This window comes from Myotis myotis, unplaced genomic scaffold, assembly GCF_014108235.1.
Source record: "Myotis myotis isolate mMyoMyo1 unplaced genomic scaffold, mMyoMyo1.p scaffold_m19_p_2, whole genome shotgun sequence".
Lineage (NCBI taxonomy): Eukaryota > Metazoa > Chordata > Mammalia > Chiroptera > Vespertilionidae > Myotis > Myotis myotis.
Genome location: NW_023416324.1, coordinates 23056006 through 23070335, shown reverse-complemented (window position 1 = coordinate 23070335; position 14330 = coordinate 23056006). Strand labels below are relative to the sequence as shown.

The 14330-nt window shown below is 52.0% G+C and overlaps 1 protein-coding gene across 1 annotated transcript in view; it reads left to right on the top strand.

Moving 5' to 3' along the window:
- The window catches only part of GRIK3 (glutamate ionotropic receptor kainate type subunit 3), a 199776-nt gene that overhangs the window by 156007 nt on the left and 29439 nt on the right, over positions 1–14330 (top strand). The window contains exon 10 of the mRNA XM_036351957.1: positions 7919–8122. Within this exon, the coding sequence (XP_036207850.1) occupies positions 7919–8122 (204 nt within the window). The remainder of the gene's footprint in view (positions 1–7918; positions 8123–14330) is intronic.

Genomic DNA, 14330 nt, shown 5'->3' with positions numbered 1-14330 from the left:
AGACCCCTCCATCGCCCCACCCAGCATCGACCAGGCACCTCCTATGAAGCTGCTGGGGGGCTGGGAAATGGGAGGGGCACTGGAAAGTGGACACATTCAGGGTTGCTCGAAACAGCCCTCTGTGGGTAGTTGGAACACAGCAGCCCTGCTCAGGGCCACAGACCAGAGGCCTCCTCCCAAAGCCAGAGCACTCGGCCCTCAAGCCTGCCTGAGACCTGGTGTCCAGGCCTGCAGAGGCCTGTGTGTTTACATCTTACCCACCCACTCCCTGAACCCTGAAGTCTGAGTAGAAGGAGTGGAAGAAAGGAAGTTGACCTGATGTCTGAACCAGGACTTGGGTCTACCTCTTCCACCTCAGTCCCCTGAGCAAAGGCCCTCCCGCTGGTCTCCCCTGCCCTGTTACTCTTGGCAACAGTCACTCTACCTGCCATCCTCCCTCCATTCCCAGACTGAATAGTGCCACCTTCTTCTGATCATTTCAACCCAAGGAGTGGCTTTGGGCGTCTGCTGGAGTCTCTGTACTCTGGAGCTCAGCCCCCAGCATGACCAGAGGCTCAGGACCCACCCTCTCAGGACACAGAACTGCTCTGGGGGCCCACGCCGGGCCATGGTTGGGGGGAGGCAGCCCAGGCACACCCTGGTGGATTCTGACCAAAGAGCCTTTGAGGACAATTCTCGCCCTGGTCAGCTTCTCTTTATAATAAAGCCAGATGTTTACAAGGGCCATGTGGTAAGATCATTCTCTATAAAACAAACAAATAAAAGTGCTCTGTTTAGAGTGCATAGATTGTGTTGTATGAAAGGAGAGAAGGTTAGAGTACATAGATAAAGTAAGGCTGCACTCCATACTGGTCCTTCCACAGGGCTCCTGCAGGCTGGCCACACCCACCTCCCACCAGAGGCAGCTTAGCCCCACTGGATGGTGCTATGTCCTCCCTCTGGTGGGATTCGCCTGCAGTGTGCTTGGTAGCTAGGTGGTGGGTACCACGGAGCGGGAAAGGATGTAAACCCCATCCTCCCAGGAGGCCCAGTGAGCAGCAGACACCAGGGGTACCATCGGCTTCTAGGGAGTAATTGCGGCCTGTGGGTCTCAGCCCCGGTCTCCAGGGTTATGACTGAGAGGATCCATGTTAAGGTGACAGGGACCTAACAGGGGTTCTGGACAGGCCACTGAACCAGAACGAGAGGACTGGGGAGACACCTCCTCCCACCAATTTGGGGTGAAGCCCCCCTGGCATCTTCTTCTGACAACTGTATTTCCTGCCTGCCTGCCTTTACTAATTGACTTTTTGTTAACTAGAAAATATGTAAAAATTAGACTTTAAAACCAGTAAGTCCCAAGGTCTCATTAGGAACAGGGGAAATTTTGTTAAAAAGAAAAAATACACAAAACTCTAAAAGATTAAAAAGAGCAAAGAGATTAGAGTGAAGACTGATGAGCAATTAAAGGAATACTGATGTGGATAAAAATATAAAAAATAAAAGGAGATTGGAAAGAGAACAAAATAAAAAGGTTAAAAGGAAAATAGTAAAGGGAAAAATGAAAAGGAACGCTATCAAGGAAGATGAAAAGGGAAAATAAATAATTAACACTCCAGCTAGACATGGTAAGAAATGTAAATCCCGAATGTCAGGAAGCAAAAGGATAAAAGTGTGACAAAGCTAAAATATAAAAGGGTAAAAATGAAATAATAAGAAGGTGGTAAAAGATTAAAAGCAGAGCTGCATGGAACATGAGCTATCAATAAATAAGGCTCTTTTCACACGACAAGATTAAAAAAGGTGAAACTAGTATTGCTTTGAGAAATTAGGAGAGGTGATAAATGAGCTAAGATGACTCAGGCTCAAAACAATATTCTAGCGGGCTGAGGGGCGCTACAGATAATACACCAAAATGATGCAAAACCCACCTTGAAAGACACAGGGTTCTCTTATTAAAATGGCAGCAGCCTGGTTTCAAGGGCAGAAGTCCCTTCGGCCAGGCCACGAGGGATTTTTCTACCCTCGCAGAGACCAAATCCAGCAGATGTCCCCGTTCTTCCCGAAGTTTCTTGGTCAGTACCCGAAGCTTCTTGCAAAGCTGCAGACCTACTTGTACTCAGCGGCTCACCAGAGGCCCCTCCCGCCTGCAGCATCCGCTGGCTCCCAGGCTCCCAGGGACAGGGAAGGAGAGAAGCCCCTCTTGGCCCACAGCCTGGACACAGCTCCATCGGTCCCACTGCCACTCATCCAGGCCAACATGAGCCTCCCAGCCCTTTGGGACAAGCAGTGTGAGCAGGACAGGGCCAAGACTGTGTGATGATGGTTAAGAGCCCAGAACTGTGGGTTTGAGTCCTGGCTTGACTGTTCACGAGCTCTGTGACCTGGAAAATCATTTAACCATCCTGTGCCTCAGTTTCCCAACTGGAAAAGAGTGGTGGTAATGATTGTACCTACTTCCTAGAGTTGAGAGGAATACTGATTATTAAGTACAAATGGCACAGAGTGCGCACTAAGTGATAGCTGCTGTTGTTCTTAATTCATATTATTATTGAGTACAAATCCAGTCCCCAGGAGGCGCGGGCTTATTACAGTATTCCACAGGGCTTTATGGCGGGCGGAATGACAGTTCTAGAGAAAACCTCTGCTTCTGTCCCTGAGCCTCGCTGCAGACTGACCCCTGACCACGGTCACAGAGGTTATCTCTAGCACAGGGTGCATTATAAACTTTGAACTTGCACTTGAATGCCTTCCAGACCTGGTGGGCATTCCCTGGCTCTCCATAGACCCCACCACCCTCTATTGTTTACATGTGGATGCCTCTTATCTAGTTGTTTCCTGACTGGCCCCAGAAGGTGAGGCCCTCATAGTTTTAGTCTCATAGCTCTAATCTCCTACCTATAGGTAAAACTCCAGGTCCCAGCCACCACCTCATCCTCTGCCTTGGCCAACATCTGAGCTCCTGGCCCTGACACCACGATTATTCCCTAGCCCTGGCCCCGTGGCCTTGACCTCTCACATGGCTGCTAACCCAGGTGTCCTTCCTCAGAGTCTTCCAAGAGACTGAGATGCCCACTCCCACACAAGGACTAGTCTGAAGACCTAGAGCTGGCCCAGACCTTCCAGAGACTGTACCAGAAAGTCTCGGTGTGGCTCGCATGTCCCCGACCTGGGGTGCCCCAGGCTTGAGCTCTTTGGGGCAGCTGTGCCAGTTGTGGGCAGAGGCCCAGCCCTAGCTGCTCTGGCTGAAAACCCAGCCCTGTGCTTTGGCAGCCTGAAAGCAGGGCCAGCATCACCCACTGAGAGCACTGGGCCCCTGCCCTTCTGGAAGTGTGTTGCCAGGGCAACAATGCTTTGAGTGACAGGAAGGTAAAAGCAAGAGTACAGGAAGATCGACTGTTTGCCCCTCACGAACAGGGCTGGCCCTGAGACCTCTAGAATCTTGATGTGGCTGAAGGCAGCATCTCTGTGTGTGCTACCTTCTCCCTATCCGAGAGCCCAGGATTAGTTGCTAGGGACACCTTAGCCTGGACACAAACGGGCAGAACCCTGACCCCACCCTCTCTGGTCCCTCCTTGCTACAGGCAGCCTTCCTCATTCCTGAGGCCAAAGCAGCTGCAGCAGGAGCCTGGAAGCCTGCCCTCCCGCCCGCTCCCTGCCCAGCCCCTGCCTCTGTCCTGGTTCAGCTCTTCCATGAATTCATGAAAAATTCATCCACCCAAACCTCAGCTCACACACTGCGAAAACACGCCCAACTCATTCCCGGGGCCCTGCTTTTGAAGGTTCAGTGTTCTTTTGGCTGCTGAAGTGAGCAGCCGTGTCAGTATGCACATCAGCACGTGTGTGGGTGTGGGACCGTATGCACGGGTGTCTGGATATGGGTGTCTGGTTACGGGTGTATGTGTGCCGTGTGCACATCGTGACCCACATAGACTCAGTGGCCAGGCAGGCGGACCGTGGTCTCCAGCAGCTGGAGAGGAGGAAGGCCGGGATGTGGGCTGGGAGAGCCATCCCAGGCCAGGGACCACTCCAGCACCACCACCACCACCACCGCCCCCCCCCCCCCCCCGCCCCCTGCAGCAAGGGCAGGACACCCAGTACTCTGTCCTGGTTTTAACGGGCAGAACCAAGGCCTTGGGTCCAGGGTCCTTGGCCTCTTTGTCCGAGCAGGGCTAGGCAGACAGAATATTCAAGAATGTGGTGTGTTTGTGCCAATGGCATGGTGTGCACATCTGTGCACATTCTGTGTGGGCAGTGTATGTACATGTGTGTGGATAGCACCTAAGTCAGAAAGGAGAATGGGAACATACTTGTTAGGCAGTTGACCCCTGGATCCTCCCCCAAAGGCCCCTCTTCTAACTCCACAGGTCCTGTCTCCGGGAGAAGCTTAGCACGGGGCCCGGCTCTCACGTCGGTATAAGTGATCGGAGACAAACTAGACTAAGAGCCCTGGCAACGAAAAGTCAGAAAGGTTACTTTTCTGGACCTCTGTTTCCTGTGACTTGTTGAAGAGAAATATTACCCCTGCTCCTTTAGCCGTGCTCCCAAAGCAATAGGAGAGCGTGAAGTTATGAAATTGAGGGCACCTTCACCGAGCAATCGATTAGCAGCCCAGAGAGCTTGTGAATTGGCTGTCTGGACATTTGCAGTAATAAATTGTGAAATAGTCCATGAATAAGTAGTTGGCGGAGTTCAGAATTACCCCCTAGGAAATGTTGAGGTCTAGAGACACATTACCAAGGCGAGCACCATTTTAATGCTCTGGGCTTTGGCTGTTAAATATGTATGCCATCCGCAAAGCACTTCCCAAAATTAATGGCATTTTACAGCTGCTCCGAAGGCAGCGTATTTATATGGAGATGTATAGATTGGGGGCTGTGGTGGCTTCACAAATGAAGTGCTAATTTTAGAGGATAGAGCCAGGAAGGGCGGGCATGGAGAGAGGGTCAGGAAGTGAGCTACCTGGGGCTTTTCCCAAAATGGATTTCCGCTGCCAGCTACGATTTTTAACCTTTGGTGACATTGGGCATGGTCTCTAGGCTAGAAAGGTCACTGTGGTAACAGGCCACCCAGTACACAGAAAGAAGATAATAATTATATTAACAACTAGAGGCCAGATGCACAAAATTTGTGCAAGAGGCTTGACTCTCACAGCCGTGGAGGCTTGCCTTGGCCCTCGCAGCCCTGGCTTCATCTGGAAGGTCGTCCAGAAGGACGTTCGGCTGCTTGGTTAATTAGCATATTATGCTTTTATTATTATAGATAATAATAATAATGGCAACTTCCGTTTGCCAGGCACTGTCCTAAGTGCTTTTCATAGTTTGACTCCTTTAATCCTCATTACAACCCTGTACAGTAGGTTCTACTGTTATCCCCATTTTACAGAAGGAGGTGCATAGTGCCTGGGAATCTAGTGTGGTTGGTGACCCCCTGGGAAAGATGGCACTTTCTCTCCAGTTATTTTCTGGGGCCAACAATAGGGCCACCAGGTACGTGGGCCAGTTTGTTCACTGCACAAGAGCATCTGACCAGAAGGCTAAGTTGGGCCTGAAACCGGCCCCACCCCCATGCCAGGGTTCCAGGCAGCACCTTCCCTGAGACTAATTAGCACAAAAGGTGACGTGTGCACTAGCCAAAGTCGCCTTTCCTCCAGGTAGCCCCAGCACCTTCTCCCATACCTGCACCTTCTCCACATCCCTGGATTCCGTTCTCCAATCTTGTGATCTGCCCACTTGCTTGGAGGGTGGGGACAGGCAGCACTGAGGTTGAGCGTGGCGCCTTGCCAAAGGACCCAGCTTCCACCCGATTAGACTGAGAAGTAGTTTTCTCAGAATCCTTTGGGGACTCAGACACTCCCCAGCTCTTTCTCTGAAGCATCCCGAAGGACTGTTGAAATCTAGAGTAAATCAGTCATGGGGTGGGGTGGGATTTTGAAAGGCAGTGTGGCCGGGGACCCAGGGCCAGAGGATCAAGCCCACCTGTAACAGCGGAGCCTGGCAAGAGGTTGCTGGTGGGTTTCTGCACTCAAGGGCCTCCGATGAGGGTCTTTGCTTGAGCCTTTCATTGCTGACCCCACTCCAGAGGCCCACATGTCAGAGGCATGGCCACACCAGTTGAGAGAATGATGAGATACCTTTGTATCACGTGTGTGTCCTTCTTGTGGGCTTGTGTTCATAAGATTTTTCAATACACATGCATTCTTTCAGCTAGTGGGCTAGTGAGGAATATCACCCATCTGCTGAAGGTTTGGGGCACTCCGACATTTGGGGGTGCTGAGATGGCTTTGGAGAAGGTTAAGGCCTAGAAAGAAGCTGGAAGATTGGAACAGAATTCCGTCAGACTTCAGTTCAACTCCTGGGCAACCTTGGGCAACTTATTGACCTTCTCTGGGCCTCAGTTTCCTTATCTATCAAATGGGGACACTGTCATCTACCTCGTAAGTTTGCGAGGCTTAAATCAAACAGCCTGTGAGAAAGAGTTGAAATTAGTGCTTGGTGTATGTACAGCAGGAAGGCCGAGACATGTTGAGTTTGCTAAGCGTTCAACTCATTCACCACAGATGCCGGATGGAGATGTGTAAGTGAAGCTGGGCAGGTGGGACCAGCAGAAACAAACTTGCATGGAAGACTGGACTCTGGGACACTGTATGGTCCTGGGTTCCGACACGTCGGATCCCACAGTTCCCCACTCTGTGTCTCTCAGACTGGACGAGGCCAACAGCTACTTCCCACTATTTTCCCTGCCTCTTCTCCCTGTTATTCTTGGCAGGGCTGCCAGGGGGCTGTTTCTAAGTGAGAAACCAGAGCCATGCCCTGTTCAAAGCCCTTCACTGATGCCCCATCACCAGGGAGGGAGGGAGCCTGACATGGGACAGCTGTCACCTGTGCTCTGGCCCCATCGCTACCTTCCGAGGACCCCTGCCCTCCAGGGAGAGACCCCTTGGGACTCAGGGCCTCTGACACGATGCGGTGGCTAAGAGCTCAGGCTCGGCGGTTGCACCAACCTGAGTTCAGCCTCTCTCTAGAGGACGGCTGAGCTCACCTGTCACTCATCCTAGTGAGTTCACCTTCTGCACCTATAAAACGGGATTGTGAGTACCGACCCCTAGAAGGCTGAAATCAAGGTTAAATGAGGCAATATCAGCTACTGCCTTTTGAGCCTCCTGCTCTGCTCGGCCCCCTCCTAGGCCCTCCGCCAACACTGTCTCATTTGCTGATTTACGAGTGCCCCACACGTCAACAAACAAGTGCAAGCTATCGCGGTTATCAGGAGTCACTCACCTGGCAGATCCGGACTCTGGGGACTGAGATCCTTGGAAAGAGAGCGGTATCAGGGAGCATGTAGATCTAATCTTTTAAATGGGAGCTGGGAGAGACGGCAGGGGAGATGCCTGATGACAGCAGTGTGCACACTTGAGCCAGCATCAGAATCCCCGGAGGGCTTCTTACAACACAGGTCGCCAGCCTCGGCCCCACCCCGAGTGTCTGGGTCAGTGGTCTGGGTGGGGCCTGAGAATGTGTAATTCTGAGAAGCTCCCAGGTGATGGTGATGCTGCTGGTCTGGGGACCACACTCAGAACCACTGGCCTGTGTTGAGGGTGCAGGAGACAGAGCGTGTGGCTCACAACCAGACGGTTTGGAGTTCAAATACCTAGTCCACTGCTTCCTAGCTCTGCAACCATTGGACAGTTAATCAGTAAATACCACCTGAGCCCCCTCGTCTTGCCAGGGATACCCGTAGGTGGCCATCCGGGAGGCACAACGTCGGCTCTCAGGCAATGTGCTTTTCCTCCCTGACTTAGCAGGCTTCCATCTAAGCCGCCCAGAGGAATTTTTTAAAAGACAGGAGCAGAGGTTTCAGCCCAAGCTCTCTAGCCCCAGCAGCCGGCCTCCCCCAACCCACTCAGCCTTCCTCAGCTCCTCTCCTGTCTGCCCTGCAGGAGGAGCCCTTTGTCATGTTCCGGAAGTCTGACAGGACCCTGTTTGGGAATGACCGGTTCGAGGGCTACTGCATTGACCTGCTCAAGGAACTGGCCCACATCCTGGGCTTCTCCTACGAGATCCGGCTGGTGGAGGACGGCAAATACGGGGCGCAGGACGACAAGGGCCAGTGGAACGGCATGATCAAGGAGCTCATTGACCATGTAAGTGGGGCTGAGGACCTCCTGGAAGGCTTGGCCAAGTCCCATTGGCACATCAGGGGGGGAGGGGGGGCATCTGGCAGACAAGGGCCCTGGGGGCAGGAGAAATGGAGTCACAGGCTGTGGGGAGGGAGGAGTGAGGAGCTCCCTCTGGCCTGCCTTGTTCATGCTCCCAACTCCCAGATACTCCCCTCCATGTAAGCACACACACACACACCGGCCCATCCCACTCAGAGCCATTCCCACCAGAGTCTTTGATGAGCTGCTTTCTGTTCCTTTAAGAGCTACCAAAGGATGTCCCAGCCATGTGGGTGAGCTGGCATGCAGAGCACCTCCCCAAACCCTGGGATGCCGAGACAGATCCTTCACTGTCCTGAGTGATTTTGGGTCCAGTGGGCAGACGGGTGGTCCAGGGAGCCAAGGACTGGGATGAAGGGATAAGCAAGGCTCAGCTGGGAGGTACCAAGGAGTCAGATTCATACTCAGTCTGAGATGGGAGAGGACCCAGGGGAACAAGGAGCAGCAGCAACAGACAGAACTTTTGAGAGAGAAGTGAGCAGGTGGTGGGAGGGCACTGGATTTCTGGGACACTGGGGGGAAGATGAAGAAAATCCATTCTAGGGGCACCACAGTCAGGGGAGTCAGGAGGCCCTGGGTTCAAATCCCGTTTCCTCATTCGTTGGCTATGTAAACAGGAATGTCACTGGACTTCTCCAGTGGCTTCCTTCTCTGTCAATGGGTGTAATCCTCCCTCCTCATAGAATTGTTGATACAGGGCATGGAGTACTAGGTGCAGGGCCTGCCCACAGCCAGCCCTCAGCACACACATCACCATGGTTAGGAGCCCAGGCTGTGGACCGCTGGGCCAAGGTTCAAGTCCTGGCTTTACCAGTTGATAGATGAGCAACAGGTAAGTTCATCAACATCACTGAGCCTCAATTTCTTCACTTCTAAAAGGGAGTAATCAGCAACTACCGTAACTCCTACAGTTGTTGCGGCAATAAATGAGGCACCACTTATACAGGCTCACCTGGCACATACATTACCTGCCTTCCAGCTCAGGGCCCTCCACTCTCCAGAAGCATTCTTGATCAAAGGCCTGCTAAGGAAGGCAAGAACCTGATCTGTACTAAACCCCTTATGTTCCTTCTCTCCTTTATCCTGACATGGCAGTGAGGTAGGGACTGTTGCCACCACCCCTGGTACAGACAGGGAAGCTGAGGCAGAGGGAGGTGAAGGCCCCACGGTAACCCGTCATTGGAGGCCCTCCACTTCCGAAGCCCTGTGCTCTGACCTCTGCAAAGAGCTGGGGCAGAGGGAGGCTCATGCAGTTGGTCTTTGCAACGTGAAAAGTACCAGCCAAAGGGATTATTCTCACTCTGCCTCTCAGGGCAGGGCAGGCAGCAGCAGGGCCTCATTAGTCTTCCTGCCCCTGTTGGAGGGGCTGCCACATGGGGACCTTGGAGGTTGGAGCAGGGGAGGGGGATGGGGGGGGGGGGTCTGGAGCTCAGAGCAAGAAGGCTCCGGCAGAGCGTGACCGTTTCCTGGGCCCCAGGAAGTAACCCCCAGGGAAGGCTGATGGGAGCGGCTAATGGTAGAGAACATGAACTCCACTGGGTGTTCCTGGACAAGTTCCTTAACCTCTCTGTGCCTCAGTTTCCTCCTCTGTACAATGGGAGTGATAATAATAGAACCTCCTGCCAGAAGGCTGCTGTGAGGACTAAGTTCACACATAGTTGGCACTGTGTCAGTACTTGCTCTTATTTTTTTTATTTTTTTACTGAGGCTGGGGAGGGGGCTTCAGGAAGTCCCATGATCTCCCTGAGCTCATGACCTAACTCACTGAGAGTAACCTTACCTGCCCTGCCTTCTTCCCAGCTGGTTGTGCTGCTCCTCAGAGACAACTGCCAGGGAAGCAGCTCCCAGGTTGTGGAATTCAATCTAAACGGAAGGGTGTGGTGTTGTCACCCTTGTTAGTAATAACTGTAATTATTATGGAAATTAGTCAGCAGGGCCCAGAGGCATCTCCATTATGGAGCCCCGTACACTTGTGAGCAGGGCTGTGGCGTGGGGGGCTTTCAGTTCCGAGCCTGCTGTTTGCAGAGGTGAGCTGGGCAGGGGAGGAAGACAGATCACGTGGAGGGGAAGCCACTTGCGGAATCGAGCAGGGCAGAGGCCGGTCTTGTCACCACAATCTCCAGCAGTCAGAGAGCTCTGAAGAGCTGTTTGCAAGCGGGTGGGTCAGAAAATCCCGCAGCAGCCAGACCTTCCCAAGTTGACCCTTGGCTAGAGAAAGAAGGAGGCCTCATCCATGGCCCCCGGGCAGCCCCGTCTCCATGGAGGCCATAGGCTCTGATGGGACATGCAGGTGACCTTGTTAAACCAGAGTCCCTACAACTGATGAGTCCATTAATCCTAGCTTGGTGCCAATTTTAATATCACCATAACCATTTATTAGTGTCGTCAGATAATTAGTCTTCTCACTAGCTCATAGAAAACGTGGTAAAGGCTCGGCAATATTATTACTTTCTTATTAGGGATCTGATCGTAGACGTAAAAATGATGAATGCTAACTTTGCAAGGATCTGCCCCAGAGGCCCATTTGGAGGCCCTGGGTGGAGCCTCCGACCAGCAGGACTTAAGAAGTCCTTCCCTGACACCCTGCTCACCTCTGTCCCATGTCACATGGCCTCCCAGGAGCCAGGGTTGTGGAGGAAGATGGGGGACCTGGAGAGTGCCCCCCCCCAACACACTCACCTTCCCCCAAGTCACCTCCAACTATGGGAACAACAAGTGCGATCACCCCATCCATCACTCCATCTCGCTCTCTCTCTCTCTCTCTCTCTCTCTCATCATCATCATCCTCACTGGTGTCAGGCCATGACCCCATCACCCATTATTATGTCTTCTACCTTGAAACCAGGAACCAGGAACCGGATCCAAGTCCTGGCCTGCATGCATTGGTGTCGGAAGGGTTCTCAAACCCCTGTTTGTGTGGCCAGGAAAGGCTCTGCCAAGCCACCTCCTTCAGGCTGGGGCAATGCACTTTGAAGCAAGGCATGCTGGGAGCTCAGCTGGGGCAGGTCAGAATCCTGAACGGGACAGGGCATTTGAAGGTAGGGAATATGGATGGACTGCAAAGGTGGACTCTTATTGGCAGCCAGATTGATCAGAGCTCTGGAGAAGCTCAGTATCTGCCTGAGGATGACCAGTAAGCAGGTGAGGAATTCAGGAAGGACTTGGCCGCATTGAGGTTCACCACAGAACTGTCAGCTGCTAGAGACCAGCCTGGGAAAGGCCTGAAAAGAGCCTGGCAGGGGTGAAGGTTCAGACAACCAAGTTCAAGAAAAGACAAGGTGGAAGGTAGCAATAGAGCTTCAGGGGTGAAGGAGGTATTGGAGGGAAACTGAGGTCAGAGAGAGCCCCCGGACCACGCTTATACTCCTGAGGCTCATCTGTCCCTTCATTCATTCCACAAAACTTCCTGGAGCAAAGTCTCAGCCTGGGCTCCTGGAGGGCAGAGCTTGAGGCATAGGCTCAGATGCCACTGCTTAGTAACAGGGTGTGATGCGGGCAGAGTGACAGGCAGGAAAGTGGAGCAGGAGGGAGGGGAAGCCAATAGGAGGACACATTACTGAGCCATTGCCACTGAGTACAACTAATGGCTAGATCCACAAGTCTGCGCCCCAGAAAAGCCTTGCAAAATGTGTCTCAGGACCATCTCTTGGAGTGAGGGGAACAGGCTTATTAACTGACTCCTGACTCCCATGCATTTCTGGGCTTGGCATGGAGGCGTGGGAGCCAATCGGGACCCTACAGCAGTGTCCCTGGGAAGTCATGGGGGCAAGAAGGGCCCAGGTGGCAGGAGGTGAGATGCTGTCAGCTTGTACCTGTGTGAGGTTAGTCACAGCTGGAAGGTCTGTTCCAAGCACCCATGCCATGCCAGACCTGGACGGTGACTAGAGATGCGGGAGTAACTGAATCAATGGAACACGCTGACCTCCTGCCAGGACTCAGGAATCAGCCATTCTCCGAGGCCTGGGAAAGACACAGGCTTCATTTCTCACCATCAGGCAACCAGGAGGTTTGTGTGTGAAGCGCAGGCAATGACCCCTCGGTCAACACTTAGGAATTTTCTAGCACCTGTACCCATCTCTTTAGATATATATGGGCTGTTCCGAAGTTGTCAGTGGCTACAGTGCTGATGGGTAAGTGTGGTGACTGGCTGGTGGGTCATCAGCAGACACCACCTGTGATTCAGTGTCCCCACCCCCGAAAACTGCCATGTGGCAGGCCGTGTGCTGAGCTCCTAAACCTCCGGTGTTCCCATTGATCAAGTTATTCACTTATTCAATAAATTTATTAAGTTAGGTCTCATGCCAGGTGCTGTGAATACACAGCAGGATCCCACTTCTGAGGAACATGGTCAAGTGAGAGAGACACAGGCAGGAGGGGTCAACAAATCACCCTTAGGACCAATGAATGTGTTGAAAAGTCAGAGGTTTGAAGGTTATTCAAGGATGTGATTACTATAAATATGAAAGCAAAGACCTTGGACCTTCTTTGAGCCTTAGTTTCCCCTCCATAAAAAATTTGGGGTTGGAGTAGATATTCTCGAAGTTCTCCTGTCCAGCTCTGACATCCTATGGGTTCATGAATCATCCTCAAAGAAAACTTGCATGAGTGGGAGGAACCTGCCAAGATTGGGCCTTTCATTCTGCGTAATGAACTGAAACGGCAAAGGCTTGACATCTTCTCTGCTCTTTCAGGAGAACTTGAACAAAATAATGCCTTTTCCAGGGGAAAAGCACAGATGGTGAAATGTAGTGTTTCTCGCCATAAACAAAATTGAAGTGGAGAACACCGGCCTTCTTGAAGCCCAAAGGAGAACACACATTAGAATTCCCCATGAAGGAGGTCAGGTTGATCAGTTGTCTTGCTGCTGTAGGCAAAGAATACCAAAGATGTCCCCGCTCCTTAACCCCATTATAGCAGAAAGGAGAAAGGCTGGTGGGGACATTCTGATTGGTTCTTGAGGAAGAAAGGGGGCCTGTGGCCCTATGATTGGCTTCCTTGTCAATCCTGAAAATTTTCTAATAGATGGAACAAGCCCTGGCTGCAAACACCTTGATCCCCTCAGTAACTAATGCTCTCATTCAACTTGCCGCCAAAAGCCAAAGGAACATTTGCCTCCATTGACCTTGAAGTTCTTCCCAAGAATCCACTCCAAGCCCCAGAGGCCAGTCCCAGAGACCAGTTCCAAATGCATTCTGAACAATGATGATGACTTTGGGTTCATAACAGAGCCTCCCCAAAAGCATTGTGTTTTGAAGGGAAAAGTCTCGGGGAGGCCAACTTTGAGAATCAAAAGCCCATTTCAACCCTGTTATGCCAACATTATAGAGGATCCTAGAACTTCAAGATTGAAAGAGACTCTCTAGGGTGCCAGGCCCCATTCCCACCCTACTCAGAGACCTACCCTCATCCCCCAAAAGGGTCTCCCTCTACCAGGAGCTCCATGAGAGCAGGGGCTGGGTCTCTTGCTCACCTCTGCATGCCAGGCTGGTGCACAGTAGGTCTTGAGCAAATACCTATCAGTCCCTCTGCACCATCCCAGACAGTTCTCTCATTTGTTGTTTTCCTGAACTGAGAGGGCTCCAGGGAACTGGGGTGCCTGTTCTTATCTCTGCCTAAGCAAGTTCCAGCCCACACACTCAGAAATGTACAAAAGGAATGTCCCGTGTAAACAATCCTTTGTAATAGGCTCCTCCTCCCTAGCTTTCCCAGGTTCTGAGGTTCATTGAATCCTTGTGCTCCAAGTGTCAATAGTTGGGTGTGGGGGTGCTGTTAGAAGGAGAAATACTGGGGTAAGCAACATCATGAAGCGTTCACCAGTCTAGGACATTTGCAAAGCCATTTAGAAGCTGGGATTCCACCCATATCAGTCCTCCCCTCTTTGAAGTCTGATTTCAACTTGGTTCCTGGTTTCTATTCTAGGATTAGTGAAGTCAGAGATAGTGTTAACAGCTGCCTTTTAGTAAACAATTTGATTAGGTCCACTTCCCTCTCTGCCTGTATTCCCCAATGCTTGGTGGATCTTATAAATAATGGATGGATGGATGAATGGATGAAGCTGAACCAAGCCAGTGGTTAGCTGCCTAGGGGCATTGCCTTGGGACGGAGTCTCAGAGGTAGCCTCCTGTCAGCTTAG